Source organism: Chaetomium fimeti, assembly GCF_033439085.1.
Source record: "Chaetomium fimeti strain CBS 168.71 chromosome Unknown B0H64scaffold_3, whole genome shotgun sequence".
NCBI lineage: Eukaryota > Fungi > Ascomycota > Sordariomycetes > Sordariales > Chaetomiaceae > Chaetomium > Chaetomium fimeti.
In genome coordinates this window covers 3,985,168-4,006,824 of record NW_026944331.1, presented here as the reverse complement: position 1 = coordinate 4,006,824, position 21,657 = coordinate 3,985,168, and the positions used below count along the sequence as shown (strand labels likewise).

At 57.9% G+C, this 21,657-nt stretch overlaps 8 protein-coding genes across 8 annotated transcripts; 6 read left to right on the top strand and 2 right to left on the bottom strand.

The window, feature by feature from the left end:
- Positions 1 to 494: 494 nt before the first annotated feature.
- Positions 495 to 2,255, top strand: B0H64DRAFT_441334 (beta-lactamase/transpeptidase-like protein; the record flags this gene model as incomplete). Its single annotated transcript, XM_062806564.1, has 2 exons — positions 495 to 506; positions 570 to 2,255. The coding sequence occupies 2 exons, from the start codon at positions 495 to 497 to the stop codon at positions 2,253 to 2,255; spliced, it is 1,698 nt and encodes a 565-aa protein (XP_062661433.1).
- A 959-nt stretch (positions 2,256 to 3,214) lies between these two features.
- B0H64DRAFT_339941 (fungal-specific transcription factor domain-containing protein) lies at positions 3,215 to 5,582 on the bottom strand. The gene is made up of 4 exons (XM_062801217.1): positions 5,417 to 5,582; positions 4,389 to 5,277; positions 3,964 to 4,329; positions 3,215 to 3,905 (listed from the first exon to the last, which is right to left on the bottom strand). Exons 1-4 carry the CDS (start codon positions 5,523 to 5,525, stop codon positions 3,248 to 3,250), a joined length of 2,022 nt encoding a protein of 673 aa, XP_062661432.1. The 5' UTR covers positions 5,526 to 5,582; the 3' UTR covers positions 3,215 to 3,247.
- A 497-nt stretch (positions 5,583 to 6,079) lies between these two features.
- On the top strand, positions 6,080 to 7,876 carry B0H64DRAFT_423831 (major facilitator superfamily domain-containing protein; the record flags this gene model as incomplete). The annotated part of the gene is made up of 2 exons (XM_062805620.1): positions 6,080 to 6,220; positions 6,257 to 7,876. 2 exons carry the CDS (start codon positions 6,080 to 6,082, stop codon positions 7,742 to 7,744), a joined length of 1,629 nt encoding a protein of 542 aa, XP_062661431.1. The 3' UTR covers positions 7,745 to 7,876.
- An 875-nt stretch (positions 7,877 to 8,751) lies between these two features.
- B0H64DRAFT_393390 (uncharacterized protein) lies at positions 8,752 to 9,767 on the top strand. Its single transcript, XM_062803638.1, has one exon. It carries the CDS (start codon positions 8,773 to 8,775, stop codon positions 9,334 to 9,336), a length of 564 nt encoding a protein of 187 aa, XP_062661430.1. The 5' UTR covers positions 8,752 to 8,772; the 3' UTR covers positions 9,337 to 9,767.
- A 124-nt stretch (positions 9,768 to 9,891) lies between these two features.
- B0H64DRAFT_393389 (uncharacterized protein) lies at positions 9,892 to 11,577 on the top strand. Its single transcript, XM_062803637.1, has one exon. It carries the CDS (start codon positions 10,174 to 10,176, stop codon positions 11,449 to 11,451), a length of 1,278 nt encoding a protein of 425 aa, XP_062661429.1. The 5' UTR covers positions 9,892 to 10,173; the 3' UTR covers positions 11,452 to 11,577.
- Positions 11,578 to 12,400: 823 nt separating this feature from the next.
- On the top strand, positions 12,401 to 16,069 carry B0H64DRAFT_134200 (O-methyltransferase-domain-containing protein). Its single transcript, XM_062798176.1, has 6 exons — positions 12,401 to 12,639; positions 12,707 to 12,803; positions 12,879 to 12,921; positions 12,984 to 13,931; positions 14,008 to 14,774; positions 14,850 to 16,069. The coding sequence occupies exons 1-6, from the start codon at positions 12,515 to 12,517 to the stop codon at positions 15,900 to 15,902; spliced, it is 3,033 nt and encodes a 1,010-aa protein (XP_062661428.1). The 5' UTR covers positions 12,401 to 12,514; the 3' UTR covers positions 15,903 to 16,069.
- Positions 16,070 to 16,276: 207 nt separating this feature from the next.
- On the bottom strand, positions 16,277 to 17,939 carry B0H64DRAFT_431743 (uncharacterized protein; the record flags this gene model as incomplete). Its single annotated transcript, XM_062805983.1, has 2 exons — positions 17,478 to 17,939; positions 16,277 to 17,407 (listed from the first exon to the last, which is right to left on the bottom strand). The coding sequence occupies exons 1-2, from the start codon at positions 17,526 to 17,528 to the stop codon at positions 16,277 to 16,279; spliced, it is 1,182 nt and encodes a 393-aa protein (XP_062661427.1). The 5' UTR covers positions 17,529 to 17,939.
- Positions 17,940 to 19,005: 1,066 nt separating this feature from the next.
- On the top strand, positions 19,006 to 19,771 carry B0H64DRAFT_393379 (uncharacterized protein). Its single transcript, XM_062803636.1, has one exon. The coding sequence runs from the start codon at positions 19,161 to 19,163 to the stop codon at positions 19,548 to 19,550; it is 390 nt and encodes a 129-aa protein (XP_062661426.1). The 5' UTR covers positions 19,006 to 19,160; the 3' UTR covers positions 19,551 to 19,771.
- The last annotated feature ends 1,886 nt before the right edge of the window (positions 19,772 to 21,657 follow it).

Genomic DNA, 21,657 nt, shown 5'->3' with positions numbered 1-21,657 from the left:
CCTTACCTCACATTGCGCAGCGTGATTCCCGCGTCACGCAGCCATGCCCGCGTGACGGCCGACCACCTCAGACTCGTCTCAACTTAGGTAGGTAGATAGATATTGTGTAACGGGAGGGCACACTACACGCATCACACGCGAGTTGCCGAGCTTCAAGCGCCACGACTTGCAACACGACACCAATACAGCAATGAAGAGAAGCCTCCACGGAGGACACTAGTACTCAAATTTCTCGATCCTCCCAGTTTTTCAAATAGCCCTACCTTCAATTCCACAGCTGCGAAGCCTCACTTGCAACGCCCAGTTCGAGCCCTCCAAGGCTCCAACAGAAGAACCTTTGCAAAGCTGGGTTTCACCAGGATTCGTCACAACTCCCAACCCCCGAACCAAGGTTTCGTCGAAGAAGGGGTTGGAGGAGGGGAAGCATTCTCTATTTCTCGCACACGACAGTACGCGTGCCAGCATCATATCATCTAGGAACGCTACCCGTGGCCATGACTTCCTCCGTAAGTGTCCTGGATTGACTAGAAAGGTTACCGTTGGAAATTTGCTTGCTAATGAGGTCTTAGAGTAGCCCCTTGGAGCGCATCCTAAGTCAATGGCCCATCGTCGACAAAATACGAGAAAAGTGCGGTGTCGGGTCGATCAGCGTTGGGGTTCTTCACCAAGGCGAGGTGCTCTTCACGGGCAGCACGGGCTATCGAGACGTCGACGAGGAGGAAAAGCCGGACATGCACACGCTCTACACACTCTGTTCCATCTCCAAGACCTTTGTTGCCGCGGCGATGGGCATCTTGGTCGACCGAGGCAAGTGCGCATGGACGGATCCCGTTGGGCCATATCTCCCCGAGTTTAAAGCGAAGGATGACCCTAGAGTGGCGACCGAGGCGACCTTTTACGAGTTCCTGCGGTATTCGGGCGGTCTCGCCAACCCAGTCGTCACCATCCTCGGCCCCGAGGGCAAGGTTCTCGTGCCGGAGAGGGATTTTATCAACCTTCTCAACGATACGCCGACTGGGAGAGCAAGTTTCGGCCCTTACTATAATGCGACCTGGGAATACAGCAACGTTGCATATGGGTTGATGGCACTCGTGATAGAACGCCTCAGCGGCAAGCGATTTGCCGACTTTGTATCCGAGGAGATCCTAAAGCCGCTCGGAATGAATGACACTGCGGTGTACAAGTCTCAAGTCGCCTCCCATAGCAACATGGCACGTTCCTTCGTCCGGCTCTCGGACGGGTTATGGTGCAAGCAGCCGGAGCATGAATGGACGGATGACCGCAACACGCCTGTCCTCGCCATGGTTGGCATTCGAAGCTCGGTCAACGACCTGCTCATCTGGTGCGCAGCTGCGATGGATGCACAGCGGGGCGATGGCGACGCCTCCCATCCGCTGGCCGCTCTCTCGGGGGTCGGCACCAACCCGCTGAGGGAGATGCGTTCCATCCTTGACGACGAGTACATGTACTGGACCCGACCGCACAACGACGACCTGCAAAATCCATGCAACTACCACTTGTCGTGGCTGGAGTGCGTCATGCCGTCATCCATGATCCACTGGGGCTCCTGGAACAAAACGCTAGCCGACAAGGGCCATGCGCCGCAGGAACAGATCAACAGCCAGATTCTGGGAAGGGATTCACCAAAGCAGACTCTGTACAAGTGTGCTGGGGTAGGATTCTGTGGGCTCGGATCCATCAACCTCTTTCCCGATTCCATGAGCGCCATCGTGGTCATGAGCAGTGGGTTGAACGCTGCAGACCCGAGCGACTTCACCGCGGCCTTGTTGATGCAAGAGCTTTTCGACCTCAAGGGCCGCGTCGAGATCATGCCGATGGTTTGCCGCGAAGTAGATGTCCGTCTTGCCGATTGGGAACGGATCATGGTGGACTGGAGGGCGGACCGCGATGTTTCACGGCCGGAACATCCCCCGGAAGTCTATACCGGCAAGTATGAAGGACTTGGGATCATCCTCGAAGTGCGGCAGCGGCAGCGGCAGGGCGGAGGCTTGGAAGTCGTCTTCAACGGGAGAGAGGATATCACGCAGGCGCTGGAACGGTACAACGAGGATACGTACACCTACCAGCCCACAAGTCGGGACGATTGGCTCCGCGGTGGCTGGCTGGACTGGGACTATTACATGGTCAGTGTCCTTCGCTTTCATCGAGACGACGCGAACGGGCCAGTCACTAGTGTCACCTGGACTTGGGAAAGAGGGTGTGACCCCGCCATTTTCAAGAAAATAGAGGCTTAGCACGCCTCTGCTGGTTGGGCTCCTTTCTCTCCCGTACATTGTACTACTCGACAGTATGCTGGCTGCCGTCCACCATTGGCCTGCATGGAACTTCTCCGTCGATCATTTTGCTGGCTCGCGCAGAATCCAGGTCCAGCCATTGGGTATATATGTGAGAGTACTCTCCCTTCGGGTTGACCAGTCGTACTCCTTCTTCTTGACACTCATCCCCGGGTCCCTAGATCTTCCAATCTATGAGAAATTTCCATCCCAGGAGCGGACTCTCCATTGAGATTGGAACTAACGGCCAACGCACGCATTCACAATTTCGCATGCGCTTATAACTTCCATCAGTCCATAACTGGTTAACCGGTAAGTCGCCCGACTATACTTCGTGATGATTCGGCTCTGGCTGCTTTGCACCAGACCCGGGTCCGTACCCGTCAATCGTCGTTATGGGATGCTAAGTAAAATAGAGCAGATCTCGGGCGCTGAAGATAACATGTTGAGCGTCCCGGCTAAGAATTGGACGGGGCAGGGTGGTGGCACTTGGCCTCCCATGGAAGACCTCCGGCTACGAAACAAGCAAAGCCATCGCGAGTAGTTGCTTGTGTGGCTCCCAACAAGGCGGAGAAACCACCCAAGAGAGGGAAATATGGGCGGTTATAAGGGGAACGGCGGAAACTCAAAGGCGAGCGGGACCGTATGCGCGACTGACATGTGTATTCGTTTGCAACTTGTTGAAATAAACTATTGGTCACATGTGGGACGCTCTGTCTGAAACTTTATTTTTCTGTCGCATAGCCGCCCTAACACCCAGACCGGTCGATAGCGGGCTCGTTATTGACACTCTGAGTGTAGCGACGCACGAGATACTGATTTTACACCGAGACAGTGGCGAACAGCAGGCGATAACCAAGCATGGACGCGCCCTGGGAGGATGGTGAGCACAGCAATTGAAGCCGGCCGTTCAACACCGTGGACTTTGCCTTGTTTCCTACAAAATTCATCTATTACAGTGGCAATGACAAGTTGCCCATCCAAGAGGTATCCTCCATACCAAAGAAGAGTGCTTCAGTTTCAAAGGCCATATCCTGAAAAAATACATCCTGAAGGGGAGGTACAGAAACATTATTCACATTAGAAACCCCTTCGTCCATCACAGGATGACCATAGGGTGGTTGTTGATGGGCGCTCATTCCCGACGACAACGTCTCAAAGGTGGCCACGCACTGCGACACAAACGGACTCAGATGCTCGTGGGCGCGCAGGGCGGCCATGGCGCGGCTCCAGGATTCGGAGACGTCGGGCGTGCAGAGGTTGGGTTGCAGGGTGGCTGCCATGAGCACGGTGCCGGCGACGTGCAGGTAGAAGACACGGTACCACCAAGGGATGATGCCGCTACCGCTGCCGCTGTTTAATCCGGCGTCGGCCCCGGCCGCTGCTCCCCCGCCCGAGCCATCGGATTGTGGTGACGTGTTGCATTCATCTACTATGAGTGCTATCACCTTTTGTGCATTCTCCACGCAAAGCGCGGCGCAGTCCTGGACGATGCGGTGGCTTAAGCTTCCGCTTCTGTCGGTTGTGTTGTCACTCTGACTGGTTGGTATACGCGAGAGGCAATGGCGCGCCAGCATGGGTCGAAAGAGGGTGACGCGGCCGTGGTGAAATCTGGCGAGCCTTTATTAGCCCCGGATGAGGAGAGGGAAGGATAGAAATGGCCTCTCACCGCAACTGAAGGAGCAACGCCTGTTTGTAGGAAATAGGATGAACACGACCGTCGATATGGTTGTATCGGAGAGACCGCGGTAGGCTCTCGGCCCACCTGTCTAGGCAGGCATCATACCTCGACACATTGCTAAAGTGGTCTTCAAATCGGTATAGTGGTGGGAGACCCAACTTCTCTGGAAGGCTACTGCGGAGAGGAAGGTGTGAAAGGGAGATGTGGTTGGAGATCTCGTACAGCTCCATAGTCTTGGTCAAGTACCCGGCTGTCTGATCGCCGCTTTGGGGGTTGCCTTCCCCCGCGGCGGCATCATGTGACAGGCCGTGCAGAAGTATCATTGGCGTCCGCCCCATCATCCAGGAGACCATCCTGGGATGACACTGTCAGTCGTGTCACCAGCGCAAACCAGTCCAGGTTTCTTTCCTTACCTGTCTATGTAAACACAACACTGCCACAGTTGCTCCCTAAAATGGCGGGGAACGAGAGCCAAAGAATCACCCGATGAGGAGTTGGGTCTGTCCAGGCCGATGCTCTGAGCGGTGCGGACGGCGATCCCTACGGCCATCCACGTCTGGTGCAGATGGCTGGAGCACTGGAGGTAGCGGGCCATGAGGAGCAGACACTGGACCACCTCCACCGAGCCGGGCTCCCACAAGACAGCCTCAACACGAAGCAGGGCCCATGCGCGGCGAAAGTAGGTGTTACCGACTTGGTTCCTCTCGTCGGCCGGTAGGCTCTCATGGAGCTGAGTGGACAAGGCAAAGACAGCGTTGAGGATGCTGAGAAAGATGCGCTCATCGGCGCCGTTAGGCAGCGGGCGGCCAGCGAATAGAGCGTCGTAGGTTCGGTTGAAGAGTGCCGGCTCGAGGATGGGTTCTACGGGTTGGATGTGCTTCCAGAACAGGTCCACCAGGCGGTCCGCATGTCGGCGATGGGGGAGCACGCTACTGCTTTCGATGTTGTCGCCCGGCTGGGCGCCGAGCCGCAGGTCGAACAACGGGGCGTCCTTCATAGGAGTCAAATTGATGGCCTTTCTTCCGGCAGATGGGATGCCCAGTTTTGCGTCCAGGGCTGCCTTGACTTCGCGCGCAAAGACCCCGTGAACAACCCCGGAGGGTGGCTCGGCGGGCTGGGCCCCGTCTGGTTCCGGCGGCTCGGCATCGGGGGACAAAGCTCGGCCCGGTCGGGTGACTTGTCTTTCCGGCGGCGCATGGCGAAAGCTGGAGCTGGCGGTCACGGTGGCATTGGCCCCATCAGTCCCGACCGAGTCGTTCCGGTAGGAGCAAGGGGTACGTTTTCTCTGGCACTGGTTGCAAGCTGACACACCAGGGTTAGCTTGTCAGTTTCGGGGTGCTAGAACGAGGCAGAATACAATCAATAGAAATTGAATTGACCGGATCCGACAATGGATGTATCATTAATTGCTTTAGGGCGTGTGTCCTGCCTGCCTACCTACCCGGGCGTGCGCCGTCGCACTTTTTCTTGCTTGTCCGGCAGCAATCGCAAGCAATGGCGATCTTCAGTCTCTTGGGGCCCAACCGATCCGGTAACCTCGCGTTGGACATGGCGGGGTTGCGCTGATGGTTCGAGTTGTTTCTTCGGGTGGAAGATGGAGCGAGAACAGCGGAGACCGGAAGCGGGAAGAGCGGGAGCAGTGGGCGGGATGGAGAAATGGGCGGATGATGAACCTAAGGAAATTGCGGAACGGCGGGGTCACCGTCGGAGCGGAAGCCGGGCGGGAAGGAGCGGAGAGTCGTGGAGGGAGCGGAGATTGGCGGAAAGCGCAGCGGTTGGCCATTGCAAAGCAGCCAAAAGCAGCAGAGATCGTGGGCGAAGATCGCTCTTGGCGGCATGGACTCCACTCCTTCGCTGCCCGAGAAGGAAATGCATCGCTTTGGGAAGCGGGATGAGTGGTCATTGGCCGGAGCTCTGCATTCCCCTTTTCAGGTATCGATGCGTGTAAGTGACACCCGGTCGGAACCGCCAAGCAAAGCCTGCACACACATTTCGCAGCGGAAAAACAACAAAAATCGCATCGACATCTCAGCCTCGCCTCCCTTTTTTTTTTCTCTTGTTTTGCGTCCATGTTCAGTCAGCATCCCGAATTACTCCCATCGAAATGCCGTCGGCAGAAATCAACCAAGACCAAGAAAATGAACATGAGCACGATCGGGAGCTCAAAACCAATTCTGGTGTCGACGACGGCGACGGCGAGTCTAACGAGAAAGTGCCAAATGGAGAGATGGAGGTGAAGACGCCAGTAACTCCACCAGTCAGTCTGGGGAGTCTGCAACAGCAACAACAGGAACAACAACTACCGAATCCCATCATTGTCGAGTTTAGCCCTGGAGACCCGACCAACCCCATGAACTTCTCGCCCGCCAGGAAGTGGTTCATCACCTCCATTGTCACTATTTCCATCCTTGCCATCACTCTTACCTCGTCAGCCTACTCTTCGTCGGCTGCTCAGGTCATGGCCGAGTTTAACTCCAGCTCCGAGGTGTTCGCTTTGGGTGTCTCGCTCTTCGTCTTGGGCTTCGCCGTTGGGCCCGCGTTTTGGGCACCTCTCTCGGAGTTGTACGGCCGACAAATTCTGTTCATCGCCACTCACGCCCTCGTTGTTACTTTTGTTGCCGCCTCGGCCGGATGTACTTCGATGGCTCAGCTGTTGGTCTTTCGTTTTCTGGCCGGTACTTTCGGCGCCTCGCCCATGACGAATTCCGGCGGTGTCATCGCCGACTTATTCCCGCCCGCACAGCGTGGCCTGGCAATGACCATCTTTGCGGCCGCGCCCTTCATGGGTCCTGTGTTGGGTCCTGTCATCGGGGGCTTCGTCACCATGAACGTCGGTTGGCGCTGGGTCCACGGCGTCTGTAGCATCTTCATCGGCGTAATATGGATTGCTGGCTCCTTCTTGCTGCCCGAGACATACGGCCCAGTGCTGCTGCGGAGACGAGCCGAAACTCTGTCACGCGAGACGGGCATCCCACACATCAGCGTCCTGGCCGCTCAGAACAGCAGCGCAACGCCCGCTGAGATCTTCGGCCGTGCCCTGAAGCGGCCCTGGGTGTTGCTCTTCCTCGAGCCCATCGTGCTCATCTCCTCCATCTACCTCGCCATCCTCTACGGAATTATTTACATGTTCCTGGGCGCTTTCCCCATCGTGTACCAGGATATGCGCGGGTGGAACGAGGGAATCGGCGGCCTCGCATTCCTTGGCCTCGCCGTCGGCATGATCATCGGCCTGATGTTCACCATCTTCGACAACCGCCGCTACCAAAAGCTGGGCAAAGACGCCACTCCCGAATCACGCCTACCGCCGTCTTTGATCGGTGCCCTGGTGCTGCCAGCGTCCATGTTTGCCTTTGCGTGGACCAACGCGCCAAGGATACACTGGTCGGCCAGCCTCATCCTTTCGGCCCCCTTCGGGTTCGGTTGTGTGCTGGTCTTCCTTTCGTGTCTCAACTACCTGCTCGATGCCTACACTATTTACGCCGCATCGGTCTTGGCCGCTGGCGCCATACTGCGCTCCCTGTTCGCTACTGCGTTCCCGCTGTTTGTGGGGAGGATGTACGCAAACCTCGGCATTCACTGGGCCAGTTCCGTCCCGGCCTTCTTAACCGTCGCCTGCATGCCCTTCCCGTTCCTGGCGTACAGGTATGGCGCGGCAATCAGAATGAAGTGCAAATATGCCCATGAGGCCGCCCTTCTCCTGGCTAAGATGCGCGGGGCCGATACCTCCACGGATGGCGCCGGGGAGGGGAGGGAGTCGTCGCCGGCTTGAGGCAAGGGACAGGAAGGTGGATGCACAGGTTAGCGGAAGTGGACAGACCCCCCGTAGCTCCAATCACTTTAATAACTGCGCGGCAGAGAGACAGAGACCTTAGACTTCTAGTATACTCCTATAGTAATGCCCCCGTCGCCGGACATGTCCAGTCTTTATGCGTCCGATGTATTCCCCCTTTTCCAGCACTCGTACACAATCTTACGTACCTGTGACCCCACCACCATTCCAGAACAGGACATAACAAAACAAAACAAAACAACCCAAGCAAACAAAACCCCCAACACCCCACCCCCGCTTCCCTTCTCCCAACCCCCATCCCGAACCCCCCACATCCTCAGTACAACCCACCCCCACCCCGCTGCTGCCCCTCCCTCAACGCCACCGCCAGCTCCTCCCACGCCGCCACCAGGCCCTGCCGGAGGCGGGCCACGAGCCGGTCGCGAACCGCCTCGGGCAGCCGCCTGTCCAATCCCGGCCCCGGCCCCGGCCCCGTCCGCATTGATACCTGCGCCGCCGCCGTACCTTCTTTCCCCCTATCCTCCTCGCCCATGCGCAGCGCGAGCTGCTCTGCCACACCTTTGAGCTCGCGCAGCCGCTGCAGTACCACTTGGGCGACGATGGCGGCTTGGATTGCTTCGTCGACTACGGCGTGCGTGCCGATTGCGATGGGGGGGAGGGTGTGTTGGTGTTGGTTTTGGTGTTGGTGGTAGGTGTGGGGAGCTGCTTTTGGCTTTCTTGTTGTTGCCGTTGTTGTTGATGTTGATGATGATGATGTTGTTGTTCCGTTTCCTGTTTCTGTTGATGACGAGGAGGAGGGTGGCGACGACGACAAGGAAGATGATGACGAACAGGAAAAAGAGCGAGAAGACGAGGAGGATGTGGAAGACGTCGGCCCCGACCCCGATCCCCTGCGCACCCCCTCCACTACGGCGCGGTACCAGCCTATTAGCTTCTCCAGCGCCGTCGCCGCGAGCAAGTGCAGCTGCGGCTGCGAAGAGCAGGTGCTACACTCTAGGGTGGCTGAGATGGTGTACGTGGCGTCGCGGCTCGAGGTCAGCATGGCATCGAGGGTGCGCGGACCCCCGGCGTGGTTGGCGTTTGTGGTGGTTCCGGCGGTGTTGCTGGTGGCGGTGGTGGTGTTTCCGCCATTGCCATTGTTGCTAGTGTTAGTGGAGGACGACCTAGCACCCGGCGGTGAAGACGACAGACACATGTCGGCGCACGTGTGCAGCGCGCTGATGGCGTTGGCAGCAGCGGCGAGGCAGGGGTTGGCTGGATTGGAACATCTCCGCCGTCTGGGCGCATCAGCCGCGTTGCTTGGATGGGTCCTGATATTATTGCCGATGGGAGGAATGCCGCCGCCGTGCGCCTGTCCCGCATCTGGACCGGAAGGTGGTGTTATTGCGGCGGTGGCATCAGCCCCAAAACCCCCAGCATCCCACGGCTCCCAGGCCAGCATGTCGGAAAGGGAAGGGGGGCCCGAATCGGTCAAGAACTCGGACAATGACGAGGCCGTGACCCCGAGCCCAAACTCAGACTCGTCGTTGCCGCCGGGGGATGTACCCGCGTTGCCGGACGGGTTGAGATGAAAGAGAGGGAGCCCCTGGCTGCGTGTCCCGAGGGTCTGGACCAACTCGGGATACAAACTCCACTCCATCGTAGGGTGGCACAACGCTCGGCGTTGAAAGGCACTAACTAGGGAGAGAGGAGGTCTGGACGGGAGACCCTGTGAGGCGTCAGGATGGAGGAGTTAGTAGTCTTGGCGATGTCCTCGTACTAATACCCGTCGGCGGATGGCTACCCCATCTTGGAAGGCCGCATCGCCAGCTCGAACGGCGGCGGATCGGAACGGGGGGCTGGCCTCCAAAGGACCAGAACAGGCAAGAAACACACATGATGTCAGCGTTCGTTTGCGGAGACGCTGCTGATCGCTTAAGGGGGACGTTGACCACCCCGCCCTCCCCCTCCTCTCCGAGGCTAAACGCAGGGTAACCGTGACTGTGTGTCTGTCGTCTCGTCCGTCCGCTTACAGCAAACTCTTCGCCAATGCGCCGCCCCCACGCGGGCCGCGCCAGGCGGCTGCATGTCAGCGTTGCAACCAGAGGGAACTGGGTTGCACTGGAGTGAGTGTCCCCCAGTCGTTTAACTTATCTGCTTGATCCTCCGAAACGGTCCTTCGAGAGCAGTGAGCTTGAAATACGCGACCACTTCGCGCATTCGGCTAAATATCAAGCTACCTACCTATATCTCCATCCGCCTTCCTTGTCGACATTTGGAATCGAGGAATCCTTGGCCCCCAAAGTTCCACCACCTCTTCGTCCCCGCCGTGTGCTCAATGGCAACAGGCGGACATCATCCCCAAAACCCCTCCCCTCGAACCACCAACTTTATTCCCATACGGCCTTCCTTCAACACATACCACAAAGATGGACGGAACACGCGAATATCGTTACCACCAACCAGCCTGGTCCCTCGAAAGACCACCACGGAGACTCAAGGACTCGTGCGATATGTGCTCAGCATCCAAGGTCCGCTGCGACAGACAGAAGCCCATCTGCGGTCGATGTGATAAGCTGGCCTATCCGTGTTTCTACAGCCCCGCTCGGCGAGTTGGCCGGCCACAGGGACGCAGCAGCAGACAGCCCAAGGTGAGACGCGATTCGGCGATCAGCGGAGTCGACTTGGAGAACGAGAGCATATCACTCGAGAACTCGGCGTATTCCGTGAGCCCAATCGCCCCAATCTCACCCATAACACGCCGAGATTCGGGGGCCGTGGACCGAAGGAATTCGGCATCATTCCCCTCCCCGCTAGACACGCCGCCATCTTTGGGGTCTGTTACACCGCCGGTCCGCTCATGTCAGCAGCGCCAACAGCAGCAACAACGGCAGCATCAACCGCGGCAGCCGCGGCCTCAGCGGCAGCAAGAATCCGAACGGTCTTTTGATCCCGCCTGTGTTGGTTATTCCGCCTCGTTATCCGCCGCCTCCTCCTGCTCCTCGGCACCCTCGGCTCAGAATGATTGTGAGTCTGACTGTGTCGACCTCGCCATGGCCACCCAATGTCAGCTTGAGATGGCAAGCAGCAGACTGAGCGCAACGCTTGCACCAGTCGGACCATGGACGCCAGAAATTATCCAAACCGCAGAAGCCGCCATGCAGACAGCCGGGCAGGCCATGCGACGCATGTCGACAACTTTGATTTGCCCGTGCTCTAAAAGGCTCGAGACGGGAATGGTTGTGAGCGCGGCGTGCCTGTCCATCCTGGACTTGTACGGTGCCATTGTCAACCGGTTCACTGCCCAGCCGCTATGCAACCGTAGCCATCACTCGCCGCTGATGGCCATCATGTCGGACACGGCGGGTACGGAGGGCGGCAGTGGCGCCTTGGGGCTATCCTGGGACGACGTGCTGTCTTCTTTTTCCCCGCCCGACGACGCGCTCCTCCAGGGTGGGAAAAAGAAGGATCTGATGTTGGTGCAGGTGCTCGGGGAGCTGTCCAAGCTGGCGACGGTGGTGTACCAATTCACCAACCGGTACTGGACTAGAGCCGGACAGGCCCAGCCAGGGTCCTCCGAGATGGAAATTCTCCAAGGTCTGGCCGCACTCCTCAAGTCTAGACTCAAGGCGGCTGCCGACGAGACGGCGGCAAAGCTTCAGACGGCGCCGTCGCATCGTGTAACCCGACAGGCAGGGACCGCATAGTGCGGACGTTGGCATGCATGAACGGCTTCGTTTAGTTATCCATATTCACTCTTTCACATCACACAACATGCAGCCGACCAGCTACCTAGGTTGCACACAACGAATCACAGTCCTTGGATAACCCTCCCAGTTACGCTCTTACTCGTGATTGCATACCGTACCTTCTGGGCTTCCTAGAACTTGAGTGGACGGAGGTACTTTTCCAACCCCTTATCACAGCCCCCCCCCCCCCCCCCCCCCCCTCCCCCGGGCCCCCTGTCGACATCCAGATATGCTTATATGTATGTACATATGTACACTAAGATAGTCTCAGCCTATCCTGTGACAATCAATGTAACCTCAAGCCGCCTTCCTCGCTTATTAAGTTAACCTTAAGCTTAGTGCTTATTTTACTTTGGTCTCCCCGACTGGTCCGGTCTTCCACAGCTCATGTGACTGACCAGATAGCACCGCACACTGCAACTGCGTATAACCATTCCCGTGCTAATTCCATCCCTAGCCGAAGCGCAGACACACACCATGTCCTCGGAACGTCCCGTCGCGGGAGCCCGGCACATGGGCCTGTGCCGCACCGGTCCGTCGATGCGCGTGCCTCCTAGTCAGCAATCCTACATAGCATCGGACAGTTCTGGCCGGCCAATTGTGAATCCCCCGGTTGGCATCCGCAACGGTCTTCCCTCCCTCCGCTGTCGGTAGCGGAAAGCTTCGGAACCGCAAGGAAGTCCGGTCGTTGGGGGCCAACCGCAGATCATGACGTCGGTAGACGTGAGTAGACGAAAGCCGAGTACGCGATTCAACCCACTCTGTTGCCGTGATGGTCAAGATGTTGCTCATTATTAATTTGTGAATATTACGCAAAGGGGGCTACAAAGGAAAGGACAAGACGGGTATGGGAACGCCAACGGCCGAGTAATAATAACAAGAGAACCAGTGCACCAACCTTCGAGTCTCGTGTCATATATCTTATATAAACCTTCTTGCTGTATTCAACAGGGACGGCTTCACGACCGACATCCCACGGTTGAATAATTAGTCCACCACCCTCCCGAGTTTCACGCGCACCATGTCCGTACCCCAAAGCTGTACCGTGCTTGTCGTTGGCGGTGGTCCCGCAGGATCCTTCGCCTCGGCTGCCTTGGCACGCGAGGGTATCGATGTCGTGATGCTGGAGGCGGACAAGCATCCGAGGTATTACAATGGATCCGAAAAGTCTGACCCGGTGCTCGGAGTGTGCACGTGTCTAACGGGGCTGCAGATACCATATTGGGGAGAGCATGCTCCCCTCGATGCGCCACTTCCTCGACTTTATCGACTGTTACGACAAATTCAACTCACATGGCTTTATCAAGAAGGTAAGTCCTAATAGGCGGCCGGACTTGTTAGAAGAAGCATACAGAGTGTAAGTACATGTAGCTAACCCCAAATAGAAAGGCGCAGCCTTCCGTCTGAACCCATCTCAACCCGAAGCTTGCAAGTACCCCTTGTTTACCAAAGAGCCAATGGCCCAAGGGAAGCTAACTCTCTGTCCCCAGACACCGACTTCATTGCGGCTGGTGGGCCGAATGGCCACGCCTGGAACGTGGTACGGTCCGAAGCCGACGAGCTGCTCTTCAACCACGCGGCGTCCTGCGGCGCCCGCACCTTTGACGCCACGAAAGTGGATGCCGTCCAATTTGAAGAGGGGGATGGAAAGAAATCAAACCCCGGAAAACCTGTTTCCGCATCATGGAAGCGCAAAGACGGGACCTCGGGCACCATCGCCTTCAAGCACATCGTGGACGCTAGCGGCAGATACGGTCTCCTGAGCACCAAATACCTGAAGAACCGGAAGTTCAACCAGAACCTCAAGAACATTGCGAACTGGGCCTACTGGAAGGGAGGCGGCACCTACGGCACCGGGACACACAAAGCGGGCTCACCCTTCTTTGAGGCGCTCCAGGACGCCAGCGGCTGGTGCTGGTTTATCCCTCTACACGACGGCACCCACTCGATCGGAATCGTGCAGAACCAGCAAATGGCCACGGATAAGAAGCGGGCGGCAGGCTCCCCATCAACCAAGGAGTTCTACATGCAGTCCCTTCAGCACGTACCAGGTATTAGAGAGTTACTTTCCAAGGCCGAACTGGTCTCGGACGTCAAGTCGGCCTCGGACTGGTCCTACAGTGCCGACAGCTATGCCTTTCCGTACGCGCGCATCGTGGGCGATGCCGGCTGCTTCATCGATCCCTACTTCTCCTCGGGAGTCCACCTTGCCGTCATGGGTGGCATCTCGGCGGCTGTTACCATCGCGGCCTCCCTCAGAGGGGATTGTGATGAGAAGGCGGCGGCGTCGTGGCACTCCAAGAAGACGGCCGAGAGCTATACTCGCTTCTATTTGGTTGTGAGCAGCGCTCTGAAGCAGATCCGCATGCAGGACGATCCCGTCATCCAGGACATTGACGAGGAGGGATTCCAGAGGGCGTTTGATTTGTTCCGACCAGGTAAGCAAACGGTTCCCCCTTGATAACGGTCGGCCCATCACTATGTGGATTCTGACTTTTATGATTGCCGGAACAGTCATCCAAGGTACCGTCGATGCCGACCCCACTGGCAAGCTTTCTCAGAACGAAGTGGCCACGACAGTCGAGTTTTGTTTCAAGGCCTTCTCACACGTCACCCCGGAGCAAAAGGAGGCGGTTGTCAACAAATTAAAGAGCCTCGGCGTGACGGGTCAGGAAGCTGACAACGACGATGCAATCGTGAAAGTTCTCGGCGAGATCGAGAAGAACCTCACGCTCGAGGAGGCGCAGGTGCTGGACATCCTACGCAGCAGGCGCATGATCCGGGAAGACGGCTTCAACATGGACAGCTTCACCCTCGACGCCATTGACGGGCTGGCACCCAGAATGGAGCGCGGCAATCTCGGCCTCGCCAAAGCCGAGATGGCGAAGCTCAACGGATCTCATATGTATTCGGTGGATTTTCTCGAGGGCAAGCGCCCCGGCTTCAGGGCCCAGGAACCCACCAACGGGATGAACGGTCACACTAACGGGCATACCAACGGGCATGAGCAGCATGAAGAGCCTAGTACCATGAACGGAACGACCAAAGCCACCTCGAGCGCATCGAATGGATCCATAAACGGTATGAATGGAAATAGCTCCAGTCATGACATTCTCAAGGGCGATTCGGAGCGAGTTGCGGGTGGTATCTTTGCGCCACCCATCAACGGACACGCCTCCCTGCTGGACGACGTTGGAAGACACGCGGTGATGAGCACCCTCCACGAAGCCGCCGAGAACCTCGAAACCCCCTTCGACCTGGTGATGCGTCTGGGCAACACGGTCCGTACCCTACCCTCCCTCCCCCCTCCATCCCCCGAGAACAGTCCACTAACAACCCCCACCCCTCACCTCCAGGCCCGCCTCCTCACCTTCATACGCGTGGGCATCGAGCTCAACATCTTCACCACCCTAACCACCGCCGCCGCCCCCGGCATCCTCACCGTCCACGACCTCGCCGCAGCCTCACCCACCAGCACAAACACCGACCCCACCCTCGTCCGCCGCGTCCTCCGCTACCTCGCCGCCAACCGCATGGTAACCGAGTCCGGCCCCGACCGCTACAGCGCGAGCAAATCGACGCGCTTCCTCGCCGACCCCGGCATCGCAGGCGGCGCGACCTTCTTCCAGGGCGTGGTCGCGCCCGCAACACACCACCTGCCGGACTCGCCGCTCGCACAGAACGGGTTTGCTGCTGCTGCCGCCGATGCTGCGGGGGGCGACGACGCGCCGCCGCTGGTGTTCCACTCGTGGGCGGCGACCGACCTCGACCTCTACCCCTGGCTCAAGACACAGCCGCGGCTGCTGTCGGCGTTCCAGAACCTCATGACGGTTGATCGAGGGGGGGACTGGATCGGGTGCGTGGACTTTTCGTCATCCGCGTCGGGAGATGATGGTGATGGTGATGGCGAGCGCACCGTGTTCGTGGACGTGGGCGGCAACGTGGGCCACCAGACGCGGCGGCTGGTGGCGGCGCACCCGGCGCTGGCCGGGCGCGTGGTGGTGCAGGACCTGCCCGAGACGGTGGCGGCGGCGCCGGCGGTGGAAGGGGTGGAGTTTGTGGCGCACGACTTCTTCAAGCCGCAGCCGGTGCGGGGGGCGCGGTTTTATTACCTGCGGTCGATCCTGCATAACTGGGGGGATGAGCGGGCGGTGGAGATCTTGCGGGGTTTGGTCCCCGCGCTGGCGGCGGACTCGCGCGTGCTGATTGATGAGCTGGTGGTGCCGGATCAGGGGGCGGATGCGTGGGTGGCCGGGCAGGATCTGAATATGATGTTGTTGTTTGGCGGGATGGAGAGGCGGCGGGATGACTGGACGGCGTTGTTGGACCGGGCGGGCTTGAAGATGGTTGATATCAAGACGTATGCGCCGGTGAGGAGGAGCTCGATTATTGTGGCTATGCTGAAGTAGGTGCTGGTAGTGGTGGTTTGGAAACTAGGTACTGGGTGGGAGGCAGGCAATGTCGAGGTATATATTGCAACAAGGGGTATGGTTCAGAGAATGCATTTTCACGTCTGGTTTCACCATCACGTTTCATCAAGCCATCATCACATCACGCAGGAGCAAAAACAGTGACGCAGCGGCAATGATTTAACTACGACGTGTTGAACCTCGTATTCCGAATCCACCCCCCCCCCCCCCCCCCCTGAAACCGTGATTTATTCCATCCTCAACTCAACACCGAGTTTCCAGCGCGTGCTCATCCAACTTCCATCTCCGATTTCTTGTTGCGCAACGATCCAAATGACCAAGACGTGGTTCGATCCTCATGGCCCATCCCCGGCCTAAGCTGGGCAGAGATCGGTTGGCGGGACGGCGTCGATAGGATACACGCGTCCGTACAAGACGAGAGTATGGCCATTGCCCAGGGTGATATCCGCCCGGGCTGCGTTCTCGTCGCCAGCGTTGGCCGCGTCGAGTATACCCTCAACGAAGGCATTGACCTGGGTGTTGTCTGAGCACCTGGCTAGCTCGTCGTTGTCCTGGGCAGTAGCGCCTCCGCCGGACCCGATCTGACCAAACGCGTAGCCGACGGCCCCTCCTGCGCCCAGTGTGACAAGGTAGCAAGTTGCCGGGTACTGTCTAACATAGTCATAAAGGGTCGATTGCACCGCCTTTATTCGGTCGGCGCACTCGACGGTCTGACGCCAGCCATGGCCGAGCTTCACCAACCCCCCACCGACCGTGTCTCGCACGCATGTCAAGAGCGAGCGGCAGCGAGCGTAGTCCCATCTTTTCTCGTGCTCCTCCCTCTCGGCTAGAGCCCAGTGAGAATGACATGTTTCCAATTCGTCGGGAGAAGCGCCACAATCTCCACGCGCTTCAAGCCCGCGAGATGAGACGTCGCCATCGCCATACGGGACAAAAGCGTCGCTCTTGACATGGATGGCATCGTCCCACTCGTCGATGGGCACACCCACGGAGATGCCAAGAGCCACCTGCTGCCAACGCACCCTCTTGCCGAAGACTTCGGACTCGTTGCCGTGGCCAAATCCGCCCTCGGCCATCCTGTCCGGGTCGAAGTACGGCGAGAGGGAGCCGAGAGCGGTGGCCTCTGACAGGTTGAGACGCTGACGATGCAGTGCCTGCTCGGCAGCCCACGGGGTGTTGGCCAGAGCACGGGACTTCTTGGCCGGTGGAGGGGGACTAATGGCGCCCCTAGCCCCCATCAGAGGGATGGGCTCGCCACTGGCTTCCGTGCGGGCTTCGATGGCGGCCTCGGGAGGGGCAGGTGAGGAGACACCGCGCTTTCCAGGGACGGTCCAGTCTTCACGGATTGAGAACCTTGTCGCTCCATAGAAGGTGACGCAGTTATTATCGCCGCTGGCGACGAGGTTCTGGCCGCATGTTCGCCAGAAAGCAACGTCTGAAACGGTATGGGACCCAAACGTCAGCCACGTCCACTCGTTGTATACCTAGGCACGGCGCTTGCGGCACCAGACCAGGCCGGATGATGTAGGTAAGGTCCGTAAGGGCAATACTCACTGTGCGACTCTCCATCCAATTCTCCCGGCTCGATCGTTGCTGAGACGGCATTGACGGGCACGTTGTGGCAGGCACCGGGGTACCCAGGGTAACTGTAAGAACCCGTGCCCCACCTGGCGCCCCGGCACTGGGAACCTAGGTAGGTAGAAAGTGACGCGGAAGGCCTGGGCTTGAGTGACCAGCAAAAGGGATGAAATGATGGAATGAGGCTTGAAACGCATGATGAATTGTGAAGGCTGACTGCCAAATACTGTAGAAAATGATGCTCGGTTATCGTTTGAGTGCGATGGTGCTCCAGCCGGGGATCATCGTCAACGGAACGCCTCGAGGGCTCCTCGTCTTATAGAAATTGGCTCTTCCAGCCGCTGACTGCCCCTCACCCGAGACCTTTGGTGCTGCGTTCAAGAGACTTCTGGCTGCTGTCTCCTCGCATGCTGTTCCGTCTCACATCTTGAACTGCAGCTCGGTTGGTTCAAGGTCCTGTTGGTCCAGGGTTGCAGCATCCCAACTTCGAGGAGACGAGTCAGCCCCGCGCCGAGTTCGACGAGCTGACGACCGGGAGGAACGGCCCCGGGGCACGCAATGGACGCTTGTCGGCTAGTAACTAGATACCGTACCTAGTGGATAATAGTACCTAAGGTGCTTCTGCTACAATTGTCTCTCCTCGACGACGCTGTCGCCGCGTTCATTTACATTTGGAGTCGAACTTCTCGAGCCCCGTGGTATGGATGTCTTGAATGAATGGTGTCATTCAGGATTCCGGTCTTGAGTAACCGCACAGGTGCTTCCACAGAGTGACCCCGGCCGATGTTGGTTGAGGTGAGCAACCCAGGCCGCAATACATTGTCCAATGATGATTCCAGCCAGAATAAGGGCTGGTGACCACCATCTCCAAACAGAAGTCACCCAACAGTGGCTGCGGAACTCGTACTGATATGACCCCGAAAGGTACATGTACAAGTTCCCCATTTAGAATCATAGCCTCCCTTCTTCTGGATCAGGTACTTGGAACTTACCGGGAACGTTGCTGAGCCTCGATGGTCATGGAATGGCAAACACAGCTTCGCCCTTCTCAGTCTCGGTTACCCACTCTGCACCTCATGACCCGCTGACACCGTGACATGCACCATGGCTTCCATATTAGTGAGTGCATGGCCAAGTCCCAGTTTAGGCAGCTAGAAGCCCTGGACATAACGAGCAGGACTACGTTGGTCAGCATCGCCATGGTTCCCATCACTGCATCAGGAATGTACAAAGGATGGATATTTCCTTTGGGACGGCGATGCAAACCTTTAGCCGCTTGGTGCAGCCTAGCACTCGGTAACTCGGCAGCAATGATAGTGACCATTTCACCCATGTGCCCCGTCGACGCCGTGCCGATACACTTCGGTCGGCGGCGCATTCGGCGACTTGGCGACGTTGTTGGTCGTTGTTAGTCGTTGCGGCTCGGTTCTGACGGCAAATAAGGCGGCGGTCAAGGGACAGACAGTCACAGACTGCCCAACAAGCCACAACCAATAACCGGGCAGTATCCGAGTCACATTTTCCCTCCCCCGCCGTTGCACTGGGCGCACTCAGTAACTACCACCTCTCTCTCATCTTTGGGGGTCCTTTCTCCTCCCCTCATCATCTCGGCCGGTTTTTCTTTCGGACTCACCCAAAGCCACCTCGAACACACAACACATGGACCACCCAAAAAGCAACGACGTCCCGGCGGGGCCCCCTGTTCCCCCGACAGCCAGCCGGGGCTGCACCCCTCTCGAGCGCCGACTCGCGTCCTGGTGCTTCTTCCTTTCCATCCTAGTGCTCAACGCCTTGCTCCGAATCTTCATCTGGCCGCACGTCTCGGGCAGCCCGTACCTGATCTTTGTCGTCGTCGGCACACGCATGGTCGTCGGACTCTCGTGGTTGCGCCTTTACGAGTTTCTGACGGGCGAGAAACATCCGGATCCCTTGCTGCTGACGGCTATGGGGTTTCTGCCTACTATCCTGGTCGATCTCGGGCTCGGAAGCTGCTACCGAAGTTGCAGTGTCAGGGATGTAGTGGCTCGGGGGTACTGCAAGTATGGATGAGGGCGAGAGTCTGTAGGATGGAGTGGAGTATGAGTATCGAGGTAAAGGGATTCTGTTTGGGTCCCTGGTGGCTCAGTCGTGGGAGGCTTTTATTTTAACAGAAGGGTAGCTCTAGTTTCTGCTCCTTGGGCATCACCTTTACGGATCACACAACTAGATACCCAGGTACCTACCTAGGTAGGCAATCATGTATCACTCCGAATTCAAACCCTTACCGTTCAGTTACTCGTAGTGTTGCTTACCTATATAAATTCTACTTGTTGTATGATTGTTGTTTAACCCTAACGACACCCCGTCAAATAACATGACCCCCAACCCTTCATCATGTTCAACTCTCAGCCATACCACCAGTAACCTTTTGCCACCGATTTACCCATGCAGCTTCACCACCGGGGTGGACCACGTCTCCCAGCAGACTCCCAAGCATATCGGCCTATTGCAAAAAGTACGACAAACGTCAGCCCAGACTCGGGTAATCACAGCACAGCGAGTACTCACATTCGGAGGATGGACGATATTAAAGTGGTTGCAAGGGATCGTGCCTATCACCAACTTCGTCCCAGACGGAAACAGCGTATCCCATCCACCAGGCCCAAAGTCAGTCCGCGGCTGCAACAACATCTTGGTCACCTTAACATCCGGATCCAAACCCGCCGCCTCCGCCTGCGCCGCATCCACAACCGGCTCCGAAGCCCATATGATATACACCGTCGGCACCTCCACCCCCCACCCCCAACCCATCCACAAACCTCTCCGGCACATACCCCTCCACCGCCCTCAACGTCGCCCCAAAATGCTCCACCAACCACCCCGGCACCACCCCCCCCTTCATCTTCTTTTTCCCACCCCCCCAATCCCCCCCCATCAACCCCCTCCCCGCCAAAAACCGCACCACCCCCACCGGCAACGCCTCAAACACAACCCTACACGGCGAATCCACCAGCACCAACCCCTCCACCACCTCCCCACGCTTCACCAACCCCCTCGCCACCTCGTACGCATAATACCCGCCCGCCGACCAGCCGCCCAACCAATACGGCCCGCGCGGCTGGACCGCCGTGATGGCGTCTGCCCAGGCCAAGGCGAGTTGGGGGAGGGTGCAGGTGTAGGCGGAGCTGTTTTGCAGGAAGGGGCTGTTGAGCGCGTAGATGTGGGTGTGCGGGAGCGCGGGGAGGCGCGCGTAGGCTGTGGCGGCGCCGCTGCCGTCGGGGAGGAGGAAGAGGTTGCGTGGTGGGGGGGTTTTGGAGGTGGCTTTGCGGATGAGGATGGGGGGGGCGCAGGTTGGTGGTGCTGTTGTTGTTGTTGTTGTTGTTGTTAGTGGTGGTGGTTTGGAGGTTGGGTTTTGTCGTGGTGGTGGAGGTGGTGCGAGGGTGGTGAGGTGCTGTCGGAGAGCGGCGACGGTTTCGGCGGTCTCGAATATGTCGTCGGGGAGGTGTATTGTGGTGGCTTGGGCTATTTTGGCGATGATGGAGGGTGCTACTAGAGCATCGACGCCTAGCTCGGAGAACTCGGTCTCGCCATGCTCGAACTCGTCGACTGGTACATGTAGTTCGCTGGCAATGGTTTGGAAAACCTGTCTTGCGATGTCCTCGTTTGGTGAAGAACGCATTGTGTTTGAATGTGAAGAAGGGTACGCGCGGCGGTCTAACAGTAAGAAAGTGAGAGACTACAGAGTTGAAGAGTTTGATTCAGTGTTAAGTGGTTCACATTTGAGACCTGGATAATACTAGGCTACTAGACATAGGGACAACCCGGTAAGCAATAACAAGCAAGCACATACGTACCTTCGCCCGGAAGGAAAGGGAGTCGGATGCTCCTGGACCCCTGAGCGGAAGAGTTCGGCTGACGTTAAACGCTATCCTGCCCAGGCATGCAAGATGATACGCCCATGCATACACAGGAGCGGGCATGGCACAACGGGTTTGGCTCTTCCCGCAAATCCTTCCCATTACGGCCATGTTGGCCGGCTTATTCAGATTTCAGTCTCATATTCTCATCGGAATATTTCCGCATGCGTGTCTCAAAATAACCAGCCGAAGGATGGCTTCCGCGGCCGAAATGGTAAAATTACCCGACAAGACGAAATGCCCGTCACGGAGCGGCTCTT